This window comes from Dasypus novemcinctus, chromosome 17, assembly GCF_030445035.2.
Source record: "Dasypus novemcinctus isolate mDasNov1 chromosome 17, mDasNov1.1.hap2, whole genome shotgun sequence".
Lineage (NCBI taxonomy): Eukaryota > Metazoa > Chordata > Mammalia > Cingulata > Dasypodidae > Dasypus > Dasypus novemcinctus.
In genome coordinates, this window is record NC_080689.1 from 38,716,506 (window position 1) to 38,735,791 (window position 19,286).

At 36.2% G+C, this 19,286-nt stretch overlaps 1 protein-coding gene across 50 annotated transcripts in view; it reads right to left on the reverse strand.

Annotated features, from left to right (window-relative positions):
* Positions 1-19,286, reverse strand: part of NRXN1 (neurexin 1) — a 1,214,286-nt gene that overhangs the window by 351,147 nt on the left and 843,853 nt on the right. For all 50 annotated transcript variants that reach the window (XM_071208815.1, XM_071208816.1, XM_071208823.1 and 47 more), the window contains one exon: positions 18,085-18,266. In XM_071208815.1, the coding sequence (XP_071064916.1) occupies positions 18,085-18,266 (182 nt within the window). The remainder of the gene's footprint in view (positions 1-18,084; positions 18,267-19,286) is intronic.

The window sequence follows — 19,286 nt, forward strand, 5'->3', positions numbered from 1 at the left end:
ATTAGCTAGACAGTCATCTTATTTTAGCTTTAGAAGGTACATCAGGAGTTTTTTCCAGACGCAAGCAATTAAAGGACTGGAAAATAGCTTATAGGAAACTCCAAAGAATTGATCCTCAGAGAAAAAATCTTGCAACACCAAACAACCCCAATTTCCCTTGGGCACCTATGCGGACAAGAGTTACTGCTAGTTAAGCAAGGCAACTAAAAGATATGTACACAAACCACAGCAATTAAATACCCTGCTTACCATAAAATTCATACATTATTGAGAGGCTGGACACTAGAACTTTCTTACTAATCTGGTGTTACCACATGACACATTGCAGAGCTTCCTCAAAGGTGTTAACCTACCTATTTTATTTTAAAAATGCATTTTTTTTTTTTAAATTGTGGTGCTGTTATGTGTTGTGTATGTCTTACCCAATCTCACCCAGTTAGAATCTCATGGGCTTTGCATCCTGCAGCCAAATAACCTTTTGGAAATAAACACTAGAGAATGGAATCTCTCTTATCTTCTTTCTGCCCAACAAGTCAAAACACAAGGCAATTTGGGATTATTAGAAAAGGTTTTAGGATAAAGAAATAAAATTTAAAAAGGCTTGCCAAATGGGACACCCTGCTCCTCAGTAGCATGTGTTATCATAGCAAGTCATATCTGTTTGGCTAATAAATATGTTAGTGACTATGATATACACAGCAGTGGCATTATCAAATATTCTTAATGCCTATTAAACTCTACTGTTATGTATTTTAATTTTTACCTTTCATTAGTAAAACTCAAGGCAATAGCACCATGCAGACAACTAAAAATGTGCAAGGAAAAATCTAAAATTGTGGTTTTATTTCTTGTTTAAATTATATTCCTGCATTGCTAACAAAAAATTTGGCAAGCTAACCAATTAAAATGTTCTCAAATTTTTAAACGGGGCTCTCACTTTTTGTCTTCAGACCAAAGTAAATAATCACATGTAGAATTTGAAAAACTTAGAGACATTTTCCCTCCTTTCGTACTTCTATCTTCCTTACAATTTAATCCAAATCATTATCAAATGCACACAACATGTGATTTGGCCCCTCAATGTAATCTGCAACCTCTGAGCTCAAGAACTTTGTTGTCTAAATGGACTATCAAGAGCTAAGACATCTATGTCTTCCTAAAGGTCTAATAGTAGACACATCTGTTGGTACTTTGTTATGTTGACATTATTAGTATATTTTTAAAAGCCTTGTCTCATTCCACTGCTGTCGCACAAATTCCAGGGGCTGGATGATTTAAATAAGAAATGACTGGGACAAAATTAAGAATTATGGAAAGTGTAGATGAAGAACACAGAGGCAGACTCTGAATTGAATATTGCCTCCCATTAGGATGGTAAACACCTGCCTGTGTGGTTCTTCCCAGAATACTGTGTAGCCACCACTTTCCTGAAATGAACCACATGATTCACTAATGAACTACATGATTCACTAGTTATCCATTGCCTCAGCTCAGTGATCCTCTGTGAATGATGACATAATAGTAGAAAGTTTGCAAGTGAAGTTAAAAGGGGTTTGGGGGCCACCTTTAAACCAGTGTAAATATTAAACTTTAAACATGCTCATATCAAATAGGCCGGGGGGAAAAAGTCATTCCATAGCACTCAATTTATTCCATAAAAAAATAGTGAGGCCAATTTTTTTTATATTAAAACTTTCAAGCTTGTGACATCTTCATATATTGCTGGTGGGATTGTTGAACAGTATAATATTCTTGGAGGACAATTCTACGATAGCTATAGAAATTTTACACAAGTATTTTCTTCACCTTGTGTTTCTGCTTGTAAGAATTTATCTAGTCTAGAGAAATATTTACATACAAGTGAAATATTATTTTTAGAAGACTTAAAATTTTTATCAGTTTGAAATACTAAAAATTCTGAAACAAAATATTCATCAATAAGGAATGAGTAAATAAATCGTAGTATATGAATACAATAGAATACTTTAAGGTAAATATGAGATAATTTGCTCTAGAATGGAACTATATCTGCAATAAATTAAAAGCAAGTTGCAGAAAGGTATGCTATTTTGTCTTTTTAAAGAATGTTCAGGTTTGTCAACATATATAAAATACACGTCATATTCATAAAATGAAAGTAATATATATACATGTGTGTGCATTAAAGAAAAGATTAGAATTTTAGACACCACGGTGAAAGGTAGGCATATTAGAAACAGTTTTTACTTTTTACTCTCTTCATTGCTATGCTGTTTAGATTTTCCAATGTCTTTTGTGATCTGAAAAAAATATATTAAAATATTTTCTTTTTTGCTGAAAATCAAAGAGAGACTATCATTGATAGACAAGAAGTAAAATTCACCTTCCTCTGTTGTAAAATATTATTGGCCTTGCAGATCCAGCTCTATGCATCAGTAGTCTATAAAACTCAGTTTATGTCTAGAGGGTTAGAAGAATTTTTAAAAGGTAAGTAAATAAAAACGAGCAGTTACACAATCAAAATATGGTCGATTGAGAAGAATGTTCACTGACAAGCTAGTTAATTATAACACTGATGACTGTACCAAGTTCCCCATATAATAATGAACATTACCTATGCTACAATTTCAAACACCAAAGAGCCCGAGAAATATCAGTTATCCAACACCCTTCACAATAGCCAGTTAGAAATGAACAAACGAACAAATAAAGACGAGTCTTGAATTAGACATGTGCTAGAAAGCAATATTCACAACTTTTCTTTCCACCATATGAAATGCATCTGCAATGCCTGTCTCTTCAAGATCAAATGAACTCAGTCCCGAAGCTTGCAAGCAGGCTCCCTGGCCTTACTCTATATATTACTGTTAAAATTTCAGCTCCATTTCTCTGCTGATACCTTGTGAGACATGGAGCTCCCAAAGCCTGCTTTTACAACTAATTAACAATCATGAAGAGGATGACATACTTTTCCTCTGCACACCTCTGTCGGGAAAATGCCCAATTGGCAAAAGCTACAAGCAACGGACCAATTCCACTTTTCCCCCTCTCATTTACATTTTGAGATACACAGTGACTCTATCCTGACTTATGATTGAAAAAATAATAATTAGGTCAAGCTGTCTAGGCTTTATGCATTGGAGTTAGAACCTGGGGGAAAGGCTGCAAGCTGCTGCTCCAGCCAGATTTCTCAGAGCAGTGAGGGTTATTTTTACACTCATCTCCACATAAGGCCAATACTCTTGTGGCATGACTAGCTTACCCCTACATGCAGGCACAACCCCCAAAAATAGCAATGAAACCTATAATTCCACCAATTAATAGAATTTTAAAACAAAACATATTGTGCTTTGACATGGCCCTCTTTTCTTATTTAGTGCATTCATGTAGGACATACGACCTCAACCTTCTGCTTATGCCTAAGGAATCTCATAACTCAAATACACAGCAAAGATTCATTGACTTAGAATTGGCTTGGATTTCAAAATCATTTGGAAAAGAAGCTGGGCTAGCATGAAATTTTCCTTTGCACTAAAGAAAAATGAGCCTTTGAAGTTAGAGAAAACTGAGAAAACCAAACACAGTTACTTATTAGCTATTTGAATTGGGCCAATACGTTTAAAAGTACTGTTTACTCATCTGTAAAACTGAGATAATTCATACCTCAGTGTATTATTGTGCCTATTGTGAAAACCTGAAACATGATTTTTATATAATGTTTAGATTAGTGCTTGGTCCATAGTAAGCACTCAATACATGTAAATAGTATTACTTAGTTGCTGTCACTCTTCTTACCAAGCAAATGAATAGGGTAGGCATGATTCAAGAGGGGGCATTCAGCCCTACCTAAGATAAATTAACTTTTAGTATCTTAAAGCACTTCATATATATTAATTAAAAGTATTTTCAGAAATACCTCTTTTATATATAAAGAACCAGTTCATTATCACCATTACAACAAGAGGTCAGAACTTGGCATAGTAGAGAAAAAGGAGAGTCAAGTTGTTGCCAGAGTAATAAAAGGAGACCACCATAAGTAGGAAATCAGGGTTGTTTATCACAGGAGTTTTTTTTTCCCCTTTTCCAATTATATTGTCTCTTCTCATTAAGTCAGAGTGCCAGAAAATATACCCCGGTTGTTTTTATATATGTATCTAAAAAACTTCAGTCAGCTGATACAAAACACAGCTAGACTAAATCTCAAAGAAATGACCACCTATTTGGAATGTGTATATCTGAACTGAAGCCAGTCAATGGTCTACTATAAGAAAAGTCTTATTTCCTACCCAAAGAAAACACCGTGTGGATAACGCATCCATTTCTTGTCAGGCCCCAGCCTCAGACCTCTGCCTGGGGTGTCTAAGCCTCTATAGACTGTTCATGGGGAGTCCAGGAGAGTGTCACCTGCTTCCACAGGCATCCTCTGGGACTCTACTTTCTACTAGGATCCAAGGAAAGCATTTGACCCGTGAGCTCCCGCACCACAGTGGAAAATTACCAGCAGCAGAGCAGGGGAGCACAAGCAAAAAGGAAGGAAACAGGTAGTTCAGTGATTTCTCCGTCCACTCATTCATGCATTCCTTCATTAATAGACATTTTTTAACTAAGCACTGTGCTAATGTCTAAAAATACAGCAACACAAGGATATATAATACATGGTCGCTGACCTTGAAGAGATCACAAATTAATAGGCGAGAAGGACATGTAAAGAAATCACTTTAATGATTATGATAAGTAATATAATAGAATTAAGAACAAAGTGCTGTGATATTACCAAGGAGGACATAATTAGTTTTGCCCTAGGGGATCAAGGAAGTCTTCAAAAGTATATGAAATACATGGCAAGGCTTTGAAGATGAATAAAAATGTACAAGACTAGGAAGGAGAGGAGGGCAGGCAGCAGTGGGAGGAAGCAGGAATATTTTAAAATGAGGAAGGAGCATGAACAAAGGCCTTTGGAGGTCTGTTTTCACTGTCATTATTGGTGTAAATAATTTGTAACAGGCTTCTCTGCCTTTAAAATTACATATATCCCAAATTTGCAAATCAAACTAGTTGTAAAACCTGCCTAGCTAACCATAAAATGTTTGAGGCAACTAGTCAGCCAGATAACTTTCTATGCTTTTATTTAACTAGAGAAAATGGTTTATGTGGCAGATATTTTAAATCCTCAGTGATTCATGTAATATACAGCATGCTGAAAGCTGGGGTTGTTTGTACAAAACTACAATAAGGCAATTCTGTGAGGTTTAGTGTGATGAATGATTCCCAAGCTGTCCCCTTGCCTGCATCACATAGGACACACTGGTTAGGCACATGGGCTCAGGAGTCAGACTGCCTGAGTTTAAATCCTGGCTTTGCCACTTACTAGCTGTGTGGCCTGTACCTTATTTCTTCACTTACTAAATGAAGATAATATTTCTTACTGATAAGATTGTTATGAATATTAGATGAAGATACATAACTAAACTTACAACAGTTATTTGATTATTGTTGGCTTTTACAAAGGCCACACTGTAGACTGCTTCAGAGACTTTAACAAACATTTGAACGTGCTTCTGTGGTGGAAAGGTTTGAAAGACCAGCCTGTGCCTATATTCCGTGGCTAATGTGCCACTAGAATAACAATTTTCCATTAAATGCTAAGATCCCTGAGGTCAGAAATCTTTTGTTTGATATTATATTCCCAGTGCCTTGAAAGGTACTTGGCACATAGATGCAACAAAACATTGTTAAATGCATATATTAAAGAGTGAATATGTGTGTGCAGAGTGATGAGGAGCCAGAGATGAAGCTGGAAAATGAGTCTAGATTGTGTAATGCATTGTAGGCTCTAAGCAGTTAGGATATCAAAGTATTTGTAATTCAGTCCAGTGGCTCTCCATCAGAACAGGTTACAGTTTGGTTTATCAGGCTCCTGCCTCAAGGTTCAGATCTATAAAGCAGAAACAAATATATTGGAAACATCGTAATAGCTCAGAGTTGCATCTAGAACTCACCAAGTTAAATATGTGTTGTTTTGGCTTCTCCTGAAGGAGACAGTGCCTATGACCTGAGCAGGATGGACCCAGTGTTCACAAACATTTTTGGAACGCACACATACAGTTTAAGTTGAAAGCACTTCTGGAACAAAGAGATTATTTCAGCAAATATTCACTGTGCACTTGCTAAAATCTCGCCTCATGCTGAGTTCTAGGGATATAAGAATAAAACAGATAGAGTCCCCTGCCCTCATGAGGCTTACTGCTGCTCAGCATCATGCTGTTCCACATGAATGAAGAATGTGTCATCGTGATTTCAACACTTTAATCTGAATCCAAAGATTTGCTTTGTTCAGAAAACTGCCAACAACAACACAAAAGAGAACAAGAACTATAAAGTAGTAGTAAAGGGATTTTGGGTTTTTTTTTTTTTTTTTTAGACTTTTGATTTTGTTTTAGCTAGGAGAAGTAAATTACTAAGTGTCTTTATATAAAATTTTGGTGAAGAGAGAATCAGTTTCTCCCCATATCCCATGAAATAAGCATTGAGAAATATTTAAAGAATATTTGTGCAAAGGGGCTTCAAATCAAAAACCTCATCAGGAGACCCATGCACTACTGGCCAGCCCTGTTACCAAGTGAGAATTTAAGACATATCCTAACAGTGCAGAGGGAAGGAAGTTGTGGATCTGTGGGTAGAGCACTAGGCTTTGTGTTTTATTGCCTCTTTTTTAAACCAAGAAGCAACTCCTAAGTGATCAAAATTACTGCTGGAGGTGGGTAAATATGATCATTCTGGTGCGTCTCAAACTAAAAAAGGTTGAGAACCACTGCAATGGAACATTTAAAATCAGAGGTTAAAATAACCATGTTTTTCTAGGGCAACCATTCTTTTGATAGTGCAGGGGACAGATTAGACAGAGAAAGACCCTTGAGGGCTCAGAGATTAGTTGGAAGTCTATTGCAACAGTTGTGTAAAGACATAAAGAGGCCATGTGCTAAGATGCTAATAGTGAGATACAGAGAAAGCAGATACATTCTAGAACGGTGCTGTCCAATACAGAAACTACTAGCCACTTGTAGTTATTGAGCACCTGAAATATGGCTTATGGGGCTGAGCTACTGAAATTATAATAGATAATTAGATGTAAATTTAAAACTGATACGCAATTCAGTTATGGAAAACTTTATAATATTTGTAACAATACAGGTATGTGAATTGACTTTTTCAACTATAAGATTTATGAAATATGAACACAGATAAAGTATTACTGATGGAAATTTAGACTTTGAATTAAGAGGTGCAGAAAGTACAAAATACACATTGGATTTCAAAGATAAATTACGAAAAGAATGATGCAAAACATACAATTAGTAATTCTACATTGATTATATGTTAAAAACATAACACTTTGGATATACTGGGTTAAAAATATGTATTATTGAAATTAATTTTATCTGCTTTTCTCCTTTTTTAATATGAATATTAGAAAAAGTTAAATTTATATATATTTCACATGTATTTCTAATGGAGAACACTGGTTGATGACATTTTGTAAACTTGGTGCAAAGTAGATTAGATTGGTGTAGAGGTTTGGAGCTATGTACCCCAGAAATACATGCTCTTCAACCTAATTCATTCCTGTGAGTGTGAACCCATTGTAAGTAGGACCTTCTGATGACGTTACTTCAGTTAAGGTGTAGCCCAGCTCAAATAGGATATGTTTTATTTTGCTGAAAGCTGCCAAAGGCAATATACCAGAATTGGGTTGGCTTTTACAATGGAGATTTATAAGATTGAAAGTTTACAGTTCTGAGGTAGCCAAAGTATCCAAATCAAGGCATCATCAGGCCACACTTTTGCCTGGAAGATTGGTACATTGAGGCATTTGCTGGTCTCTCCCCTCTCTTCTGGGTTTCATTACTTCAGCTTCTGGCTTCCTCTCTCCTGGGTCCCGATGATTTTAGATCCCTTGCTCTTGTGGCCTGCTCTCTCCTCCTGTGGTTTTGTCTCTGTGTCTCAGTTTATAAAGGACTCCAGTAAGAGGATTAAGACCCACCCTGGGTTACACCCTACTTGAAGTAATCTAAACTAAAGGTCTCACCTAAAATAGGTTCATTTTCACAGGAATGGAAATAGCTTCAAACTGTCAAATGATGGGTTTTAATCCTATTACTGGAGTTCTTTATAAGCAGAATGAAATTCAGGCAGAAAGAGAGAAAGGCACAGAGGAAACAATAAGAAGCTGGCTCCCGGAAAAGAACGGAGAGGCTAGGAAAGGCCACCATGTACATTGCCATGTGACAGAGAAGCTAAGGACCATGGACCACAGGCAGCAGCTCTAGAATGCCACAGTCTTCTGGGAGAATCATCATCTTAATGATGCCTTGCGTTGGGACTTCTCCTAGCTTTAAAACCATTCGTCAATAAATTCCCAATATTTAAGAAAACCCATCGCATGGTACTTCCTTGAGCAACCGAGGAAACAAAACAGTTGGTAAAAGCAAGCATGGAGCAAAAAATACCAAGGTCTTAGTATAGGATTTTGTGTGTGATTGGAAGATGATGAGTTCAGTTTCTAATGTGGTAAGTTTCAGGTGCCTGTGAGACACTGAGGTGGAAATTCCGAGTAGGCAGTTGGAAATAGCAATAGGGGGGTCAGAAGTCAGGATTGGAGATGTGTATTTGGGAGTGAGCAGTCTGTATTCGTTAACTGATAAATTCTGAACTTTCATCAAAGAGCTACTTTTTTTCTTTATTTATTTTTTTAATGTTACATTAAAAAAATATGAGATCCCCACATACCCCCCACCCCCCTCACCTCTCTCCTCCGCCCATAACAACAACCTCCTCAATCATCATGAGACATTTCATTGCATTTGGTGAATACATCTCTGAGCACCGCTGCACCTCATGGTCAATGGTCCACATCATAGCCTACTCTCTCTCACAGTCCACCCAGTGGGCAATGGGAGGACATACAATGTCCGGTAACTGTCCCTGCAGCGCCACGCAGGACAACTCCAAGTCCCAAAAATGCCCCCACATCACATCTCTTCCTCCCACTCCTTACCCCCAGCAGCCATCATGGCCACTTTCTCCACACCAATGCCACATTTTCTTTGATTACTAATCACAATAGTTCATGAATAGAATATCAGTAAATCCACTCTAACCCATACTCTATTCCTCCATCCTGTGGACCTTAGAATGGTTGTGTCCACTCCACATCTATATCAAGAGGGGGCTTAGAATCCACATGGATGCTGGATGCAATTCACCTGCTTTCAGTTGTATGTAAATCTTGTATTTCCATTCTTTGTTGGGAAGGAAGCTCTGAGAAAGTGCTTTTTCTTGATAGAAAGAGCCCACCATTAAAGTATTTCTCCAGAAACCTAATTGCAGTGTGTTCCCTCAGGGCAAGTGAGCCTCTAGTCATCAGGGCCATGCTTTGTTGGCAGAAAGGTTAAACAACTCAAAGTCCAGCTGGGCTCCAAAATGGCAGAAGCCTCCTCTGTCTTGTTGACCTACAAATTTCCATTTCTAGCATACTATCTACTAAAGGAAGTTCCTTCAGACATCACAAATGGCATTTCACAGTTCTGAAAATGTATTGTTTGCATCAAAAGAATTTCCTCAGATCCACTGTAAATGATCTCCTTTGATTAATTATGCCTACTATAAACTTAAGTGTCCCCTAGAATATTCACCTAGGTCATTTCCTTATTTTGTTGAAAAGTAGTGCCTAAGTCCAGAGTGACCCAACATAGCTTTAATAGCACTCCAAAGCCATAGTTAGCATGACCATCATTTTGTCTCCTGGCCTTTGCTGATGTGTTTGCAATGCTATTTGTAGTTTTTAAACTATTAGGTCTATGCATTGTTTATGGCTTTCAATGATTTTTCTGCAGTAAAGAGAGTTTTCTTCATCGGTGTGCAAATAACCCCTTATTCAGGAAGCATTCCCTAAACTACCTCTTAACCCTCAAGCAATGTCTTCATTTCTCTTTTTTCCCAACAATATATCTTGCATATAGACTTCTGCCAAGCAAGCAACTTTAATAATCTGTTTACATGCACCTTTATCATTGTTCATCACTTCTCCCTTAGAAAAGTAGATATGTCTGGATCCTAATAGTGAACATCAGATACACCTTGAGCACTGGAGATCTTCACCATAACTTCCGGCAATCTCTTAATAACTTTTCCAAATCTTAACATTAGTCATCACGCGACAAGTACCTGTTCAACTTCTACCCTGACATTTCCTCTGTCTTCTGCTGTCATTTTACATTTTCTCTAAAATCTTACAGAATATTTTAGGAAAAGCTAGGCAGATTTTATCCACTTGGGTTCCTCTTTCTTATGGCTGTATTATATTCTAATAACTCATGGGTTAATTAGGCACAACTTCATTCATCTTAGCTGCATGCTGGTTCTCCTTAATCAGTCTACTGTAGTTTCCCTCAATAGTCTTGAAGAAAGCACTTCAAACTTTACTAAGACATGAATGGCGAACTTTTAATTATTTCTTGTTTGATCCTCATATATTCTTTACATATTTCTAAAGATAATTTCTTTTCCAAAAAAAAAGTTTTCTCCCAAAACACTGATAAAATTATATTCACAAATATTCAAAACAAAACTGCTATATAATTGTAACTAAGGGCAGCATGGATCGTGGAATCTCAACAATAGCCAGTTTTGCTTAAAATAAGTAAAACAAAAAGTACATCTCTCTTAATTCACATGCATAGGAAAGAACTTGGGCAACATCTCACTGATTATCAGAAAAAGGAAACTCCCGAATATATGTCAAAACGCCCTCTGATAATCTGTTGTGGTCTAGACTGAGCCTACAAGAATTAAAGATAAATTCACCAACTCAAAGAAATGAGAGAGCCATGACTTATTTAGCTCCTATTATGTTACAGACACTGGTAAACAATTACATTGTGATCATTTGACTCTAGAGCTGAACGAAGATCACCAGACTGTAAATGAGGTTTCATTCAACTCATCAAACCCAAATCTTGGTCAGTGATCATGAATCTCTTGAACCAGAAGTCATAAGTGAAATAGTATTTGTTTCCCTTCTGGGACAGTCAGCCCCCAAAATAATTCCCAATGATCCCTATATCCTGGTATTCAGGTCCTTGTGAAGACCCTCCCATATTGTACCAGGGCTAATCTATGCAGAAATGATGACCTGTCACTTCAGACTAAGTTAAGAAAGTTTTCAATTTCCATACTGAGCTTTCTCTCTCATCATTTTCTCTGGTGAAAGCAAGCTGTCATATTGTAAGCAGCACTATGGAGAAGCCCATATGGCAAGCCTCTGGCCAATAGCCAGGGCATTTGTCAACAACCATGTGAGTGAGCTTAGAAGTGGATTCACCAGCCCCAGGAGTCCTGAGATGACTTCATCCCTGGCTGATAGCTTGACTATGACCTTTTGAAAGACCCTGGGCTAGAACCACTCAGCTAAGCTGCTCCTGGGTTCCTAAACCAGAGTGCAATTATAAATGCTTGCTGTTTTAAGATGCCAAATTGTGGGGTAATTTGTAATACAGTAATAGATAACTAATACATCTTCAGTATCTATTACATCATTCATTGAATATGACATCATAGTAGATTAATAATTGTGTGTTGAATTGATCAAAGGAGGTGTTTTAGGGAAGTAGCCTTTAGAAGAATAGTTAGTAGCTCCAAAAGAAATGGAGGTGTAGCAGGAAGTTAGAAAGGACTCAAGAAGAAGTTACCTGATTTGGCAGCTTTCTATAAGAGAAGAAGGCAAGTCATTACTGGCTAACTCAGGATGGACTTGTAGCCAATCTGCAAGTAACTAGGGTTCCACCACAAAGCAAAAGAGCAAAAGGGGTAGCCTACAGATTGGAGTAGCATCTATGGACAGGATTTTCTCTAACTAGATCATTCTCTGGCATTTTGTCATCAGTTCTTCCAAAGAATTTACTGAGCCTTAGATTTCTTTCTGCTAGCTCAACAAGCTGCAAGGTCCTAGGGACAACCCTGAAAATACCCACAATATTAATAGGAGCTTGAAGATTGATGAAAGTATAGATAGTGATAAAGAATGAGAAGAAACAATTTGGAGAGGAATTATTCATAGAAATAGAGAAATGACAGGAACATCTTAAGTTAAAATGAAAGGTTAGCAAATTTCACTGAAATGGAAAGATATGTAGGAAATTGTGCAAAAAAGGTCTAAAAGGGTAAAGAGGGTTCAGAATTTTGAGGACATTAAAGACAAAGAGATAAAAAGCATAGGATTTGCCTACACAGAAGCCACAGAGATGTTTTACCAGAGGAATAACATGATCAAAGAAGCACTTCAGCAAACTAACCTAGCATAATATATAAAATGGATTAGAAAGTATTCAGAAGAGTGGCAGGAGGAAAACTGAAAAGCTAGGGCAGCTGTATAAGCATCTTAAGTGATAAGTACATGAATTAATAAGGTGCAAGTAGGGATAGAGATGGTTTGGGTTCCCTTTTATTTAATTTCACAGTCAAAGGCATTCAGAGAAGGAGATAATTCTAGAAATCTAGAAACCAAATCCTGAGAGAGTAAATGATGTGCCCAAAGTGACAGCCAATAAATTACAAAATGAGAAACTGAATTAACGTCCAGTTCAGTGCTCTTCCTACCCCTTTCATGATATTTACAAGGAGAGAGGATGAAAAAAGGAGTTTACATTGATTTACTTGACCTTCCAAAATAGAGATGGTCTCCAGATATCTGGGTTTCACTTACCCCAGCAGAAATATGACCACCACTTTTCACATTTTCTTTGAAGATAACTTACATAGTTCATATCTTCAGAAGCTTGGATGAGAATATTACAACAGATGGTGAAAAAGCATTCCTTTCATTTCTCTTTCAAAATTCTATTCAAATAGATCTCATGTTCTGTAAGTCATTTAAGAACCAGATAAACAAAACCAAACAAAATATCTGCTGTATATTATTTACAGGGTTGATTTTAAATATTATATGCCAAAATGTAAACCTTGGAAACCAGCAAATCTATTGGACTGAAAGAGTGTTGCTGGTGGAACATAATTTCAACTCAAGAAAAGCCAGTGGGCGAATAACCTAGTTTTATCTTATTAATATATGTATATACACATGTAAAATTACTGACTTTAAAACTGAATCTTAATAAAGCAAGAGGATAAGTAGTGTAAAATGAAGAGAAGCAGAAAAAGATGAGAAATATTTGACATGTCAACAATATTGATAAGCTATTTTGGGACATGGAATGTTTACTCTAAATACACTATGTTTCTTGTCTATTCTAAAATAGATCATAAGGTGTATTTCTAAATCAAAATCAATTAAAAGCTTGCTTTCAAAAAGAAGGCTTCCAGCCTAGCAAAGTATAAAGAAGTAACACTTAAGGCAAATATGTATAACAACTCAATAATCAAATTTGCAATGCTCTTTCATGCTCCTAAGATGAAAGGATTTCAAAGAATACTCTTCACTCATCCTTGCTTCCACACTCCATAACATTTCCCCTGGTCAGAATCAATGTACACTTTAATATTCATGGCAGTGAATGAGGCTGCACTTGCAATGGTTTTCTTCTATAAATCAGAAAGGGGTTAAGTAATCTTTAATTACCATCATTAGACTGATTTCCTCTAGAAGTGACAACATTGCAAAACTTTCTAGAAACATCTTATAATTCTAAAAACAGGAATTCAGTGGGTTTTTTTTTTTTTGGCCTAATACATCTAAAAGTTCTTTTCTTCAATTTTGATTGAATAACCTTAGTAAATATTACTAATTTAAATATGTATCATATAACAATTTACAGTTTATGAGCCACTTCTTTATTTTCTTTATCTTAAAAATCAATTTGTTTATTGTTCTTACAAATACTATATCAAAAGAAAGAACTACAAAAAGAAAAGATGGAAAAGACCAAGATATTTTTGCAAAAGACCAATCATTTTGTGTAAAAGTATGTCTACTACAAACAATATAAGTTACCAGGTACCCAGGATCCCAGCCAGCTTGTTCACTCATGCATTCAACAATTATTTGTTGAGGTAACGACTAAGTGGCAAGCTCATTTATTTTATTTTATATATTTTTAAGGAGGTACCAGGATCTCATACATGGGAAGCAGGAGCTCAGCCACTGAGCTATATCCGCTCCCCAATGAGAGTTCGTTTTTTTCGTTTGCTTGTTTGTTTCTTAGAAGGTACCAGGGATCAAACCCAGGACCCTGTACATAGGAAGCAGATGCTCAGTCACTTGAGCTACATCTGCTGCTCTCAATAATTTATTTTAACAATAGAGCCTGACAGAGGCCTGGAGCCTATGAGGTGCTCAATAAATATTTCTAGACAGGTTTTTAGCATATTTCCATATTATATTATCTTTACTATTAATCATCATCATTAATGTTAAGTCATGTTCTCTGCCATCATATATTTTACCTCTATTTGGAAATAATGGACATACATGAAATGACTGAAGAAAACAATACGACAACAAGCTATCATAAATCAGGTAATTGTTAATGAAAAATAATAATTCATCAAATAAAACTTATCACCATAAACTTTCATGAAATGACCAATTTCCATAATCAATTGAAAACATCAGTTAAAATATTGTGCAACTTTTCAATAATACAACTGCATAATATCAAGTACTACATTTTTTTATATTGAAAATAAGAAGTAAGATGACTTTCTCATTGTTATATGGAGACCGAACTGAGTCTTTCATTTTCACAATTGAAAAGTTAGGGGTATACACTTAATCAAAATCACAATATATTCAATATATAATTCAATAAATCATTTATTCACTAAGAAAACACTATTGAACATTTGCATTCAAGGCACTACACTAATTGTTTCTCACTTCATGTCTCTATCTTCCCCTCACACCCTTCTCAATTCTTAACATTTCAATAGTAATATCAAATGACTTTCAGGTTAACATTGGTAACATTAACATTAATATACAATAACAAAAAAATCCATCCTTCTAAACCAGTGCATCTGAGTCAAAGCCATTTTATTGTAAGTTGTTATATTTTTAAGAGTATAGTTAATCAAAATTTCCATATGATTTTAGTTTCAAATAAAATCAAATAGGATCATTCTGAAAAGCATGGGTAATAAATCATGTCAAATAATCAAATCTCCATTGAAATTATATGCCAATTGTATTTTTAGTTATCTGATTGAAATGGCATTTTACATATCAGCAAGACTGTGTAGCACCTTTTAATGGATGTAATCAACTCTCCAGTTTTTTGGTTCACTCTGTCAACTAAGGATGGAAATAGGATTTTTAAATAAGATCAGTGCATGGTTTATACTTTGCTGACCTTGAGGTTTACAGAAATTTGTCTGGTACCTTAATACACAACCAACATTTCTTTTATAGATAAAGTGTCTCATCTATTTTATCAGTCAGGTTATTTTTTTAAGTCATTAATACTCATAAACCAAAACCAAACAACAGTAATAATTTATAATTTTATAAACCTTACTTTCCGTTTAAATTTCCAATTCTGAAATAAGTTAAAGAATTGATTTGGGAAAACCAGGAGGGACTCAAAGGTACATAAATAACTTGATAAAATAGCCTTCAAATACTCTCCAACCTAAGTATTAATATTAAGAATACTTCTGCTTCTATCATCCATAGGTATCAACTTTGTTCCCTTATGAATCATAAACATATTCATTTTCCCTTTTCTTTTTTTTAATTTCTAACTCCTTCCTCCTCTTCCATGTGCCAAACATTATAGGAATGAGTTAGAGGTAAACTTCAGAATTAAAAAGAAAACCACTGGCCTTGTGTTAGTTTGATTATTCATTAAAAGCATGGAAAGAAGCAATTTGTCCCCATATAAACAACTTGCTGAGGTCACCAATGGCTGCAATCTCTTGTAGGCAATGGGAAAAAGAGGAGTGACAGAGAAAATCTTATTCACCTACATTAAGATTCGGGGTCCTAGTAATTGATACAGGAGTGGGTAGGGATGAAACAGCTGTGATTAAGAAGCTCTGGGGAACCAATATCCATTTCCCAATCAAGGACAGGATCTGGGAGCAAGGGAGAGTTTAAAGATATCAAGTTGAAGAGGAAGACATATAGAGACGAGTACTGAATCTAAGGCAAGACGTCCTGAGCAGGTTCAGAAAGGAGGAGGCCATCCTAGGATAGCTCCTGGGAGGCCATGGCCAGAAAGGCACTGGGGCGCATACTGAGGTAGTGTTCACACCTAGAAGGTCAGTCTTTTCCTTTTTTTTTTTTAAAGAAAGGACCCCAAGCCCACACTGGACCAAAATCGGAAAGAAATACCCATTCTTGTAAACTAAAACCATTTGACCATAAAACAGCAGTTGTTTAAGTAATTCAATAACACAGCCCCTTATGATTTGAGAGGGATCATTGCAGAACTTTTTCTCAGGGTTGAAGTATAATTGGCTATGGATCAATACGTAATTTCTTTCAAGTAGAAAAAGCTCTTGCATTCTTATTTATTTATTTATTTATAAAGTAGCAAGGCTCTTAAATCAGAACTGAGCAAATATATCTAGAAAATTAAGATTACTCTAAACAGAAAGATTCCTTCCTGCACTAGTTAAGTTTATCTCAACTGATCATTTATTTATGATGCCATAAAAATCCAGATGCTTTCCATTTTTATTGCTAGATATTCACTGGAAGACAGCTGAAACCTACTATCCCAGGGTTCCCATTTTGACAACTCTATTTTGAACTGAAAACTTAAAACAGTTCAGTAATGGCAGTATGAGTTGTTTTTTTCCTCCCAAGATTAGCAATGAATTCAACCCTTGTGGTAAATGTAAACCCCTTTTCAGCTTACTGGAAATTCTAGAAGTCATAGGCAAAACAAAGATTTTTTAAAAAAGACAAAAATTGTGATAACAAAAATGCTGTAAAAGTTTGTGTTAATGTGTTTTGGTGTCTGTGGTTTTCCTAGTTATTTTAGGACTATTGCATGAGGGCTAGTTTCTTTGAGGAAAAACAGGATGATTTAACCAAATAACCTTTGAGACAAGGGTGCTGGTAAAGTGAGAATCTATAAGGATAAACAAAACCAAAACAACCTTATATGATCACATAAGACAGGAAAGATGAACTTCACCTTTAAGATAAAAAGAGACATGAAGAGACTTGTATGCTTCTGGAACCTTTCAAAAGATAGCCTTTAAACCAAGAATTATAATGATAAGAACCATTTAAATTCTTGAATATGTGAAACTTTCCCATGTTCGTTAGTTTGATATATCAGTAAAGAACTAATACCTTAGCAGTAAGGTAAAAGTATCTTTAAAAATGGTGGAAGAAAATGAATTAAAGAGTTACAACCATATTCATTAATTTTTTGGATGCAGGGATGGAGGGAATAGTCCAGATAGTCATGTAGCATAAAAAGGAAAGAAAAGCATTTCATTCACGAACTATTATTAACGACCTACTACAACTGGCTAAATTCTTGTGAAAGGCTTAGAGCTAGAGAAAAATGAGTGATCCGGGGATATAAATGGACAGAAGTCAGTATATTTTCCTGATATTTACATTTCTCAATGAATACAAGATGGCACAGAAAAAACTTTTTTCCAGTAGTATTCCCACCAATAAATATCCTTAAAGTTTCCTTTCCTCCCTTCCATTTCAGGTAACCTCAGATGCCTCTTCTTTTCTCTGATAAGAAAATAAATAGGGAAACTGGATACAAATCTTCTGATATCACCAGTATTACAGCCTTCTACTTTCAGCCCAGATGGAGTGGGATCCACTAGGCAATACTTTCATTAATTTGGCAAGTCTGCCTAAAGACACTAAAAACACATGCACATTCAAAAATTGTGGACACAGAACTCACATTTGAAAAGAAAATAAAGTTTCCTATTGTAAAGACATGCTTAACAAGAATAATAGGCATACATTCTTTCACATCTAGACTATATTAATAGTTTCTATACAAAGTACTAGTTGCTGAGGAAGGAAACATCCAAGAGAAGGAATATAAATTATGTACCAAAAGTTAAAAGCAAAAAGTAAAAGCTGAATCTTATTTTAAAAATACTTACTATATGTAGCTCTAGGTAATCACCCAGGCCTGAAGAACTGTCCACTCGCACCAATACAGCTTCTTTCTGCACAGTGCTAAACCCTATGGCCAGTCTGTCTGCTCGTGTGCTTGGCCGGTCATTAGGAGGCCACTTATATGTGATTTGTCCACCACCTTTGCTAAAGATATATGTTGTTCCAGCTGGAAAACAAAAACCAAAACCAATTAGTCCAAATATACTGAGTCCATGCAAAACTATGGCAAAGCAAAACACAAGTTTCAATCAAACAAACTCAAGAAAGAAGACAGGGAAACGGACTTTGGCCCAGTGGTTAGGGCGTCCGTCTACCATATGGGAGGTCCGCGGTTCAAACCCCGGGCCTCCTTGACCCGTGTGGAGCTGGTCATGCGCAGTGCTGATGCGCGCAAGGAGTGCCGTGCCACGCAAAGGGTGTCCCCCGCGTGGGGGAGCTCCCACGCGCAAGGAGTGCGCCGTGAGGAAAGCCGCCCAGCGTGAAAAGAAAGTGCAGCCTGCCCAGGAATGGCGCCGCCCACACTTCCTGTGCCGCTGACGACAACAGAAGCGGACAAAGAAACAAAAGCAGACAAAGAAACAAGATGCAACAAATAGACACCAAGAACAGACAACCAGGGGAGGGGGGGAAATTAAATAAATAAATAAATCTTTAAAAAAAAAAAAAAAAAAAAGAAAGAAGACAGAACTGTTTTAAAAGAAATAGGAAAGGGGAGCAGATATATCTCAAATGGTTGAGTGACTGCTTCCTACGTATGAGGTTTGAGGTTTGATCCCCAGTACCTCCTAAAAAAAAAGAAAGAAATAGAAAAGCAGCTCAGTTTTTAATACACTCATGAAATCTTCCAGCAGGTGCTTCAGAACAAATGTCAGATTATTGCTTTTTGCACTGAGTGGGGAAAGCATGGAATATAATGGAGTTTTATTTCTTCCTGCCAGTTTTTAAGAAATATTTCAGTAGGAATCATTGACTTTGGATGCTTCCAAAGCAGCAGAAACATACATCAACTTGTTTTTGAAACAAGAGCTGCATGCAGATGTGACAGGGTCATACAGTACAGTGGAGCAAATCGTTACAAATATGCTACGAATCAACTTTTATGGAGAAAGGGTCTATTCACATGTGACAGATGATAACTAATGGATGAACAGCCATAAGCCCCAGTAGTCATGTCAAGAAAATACAG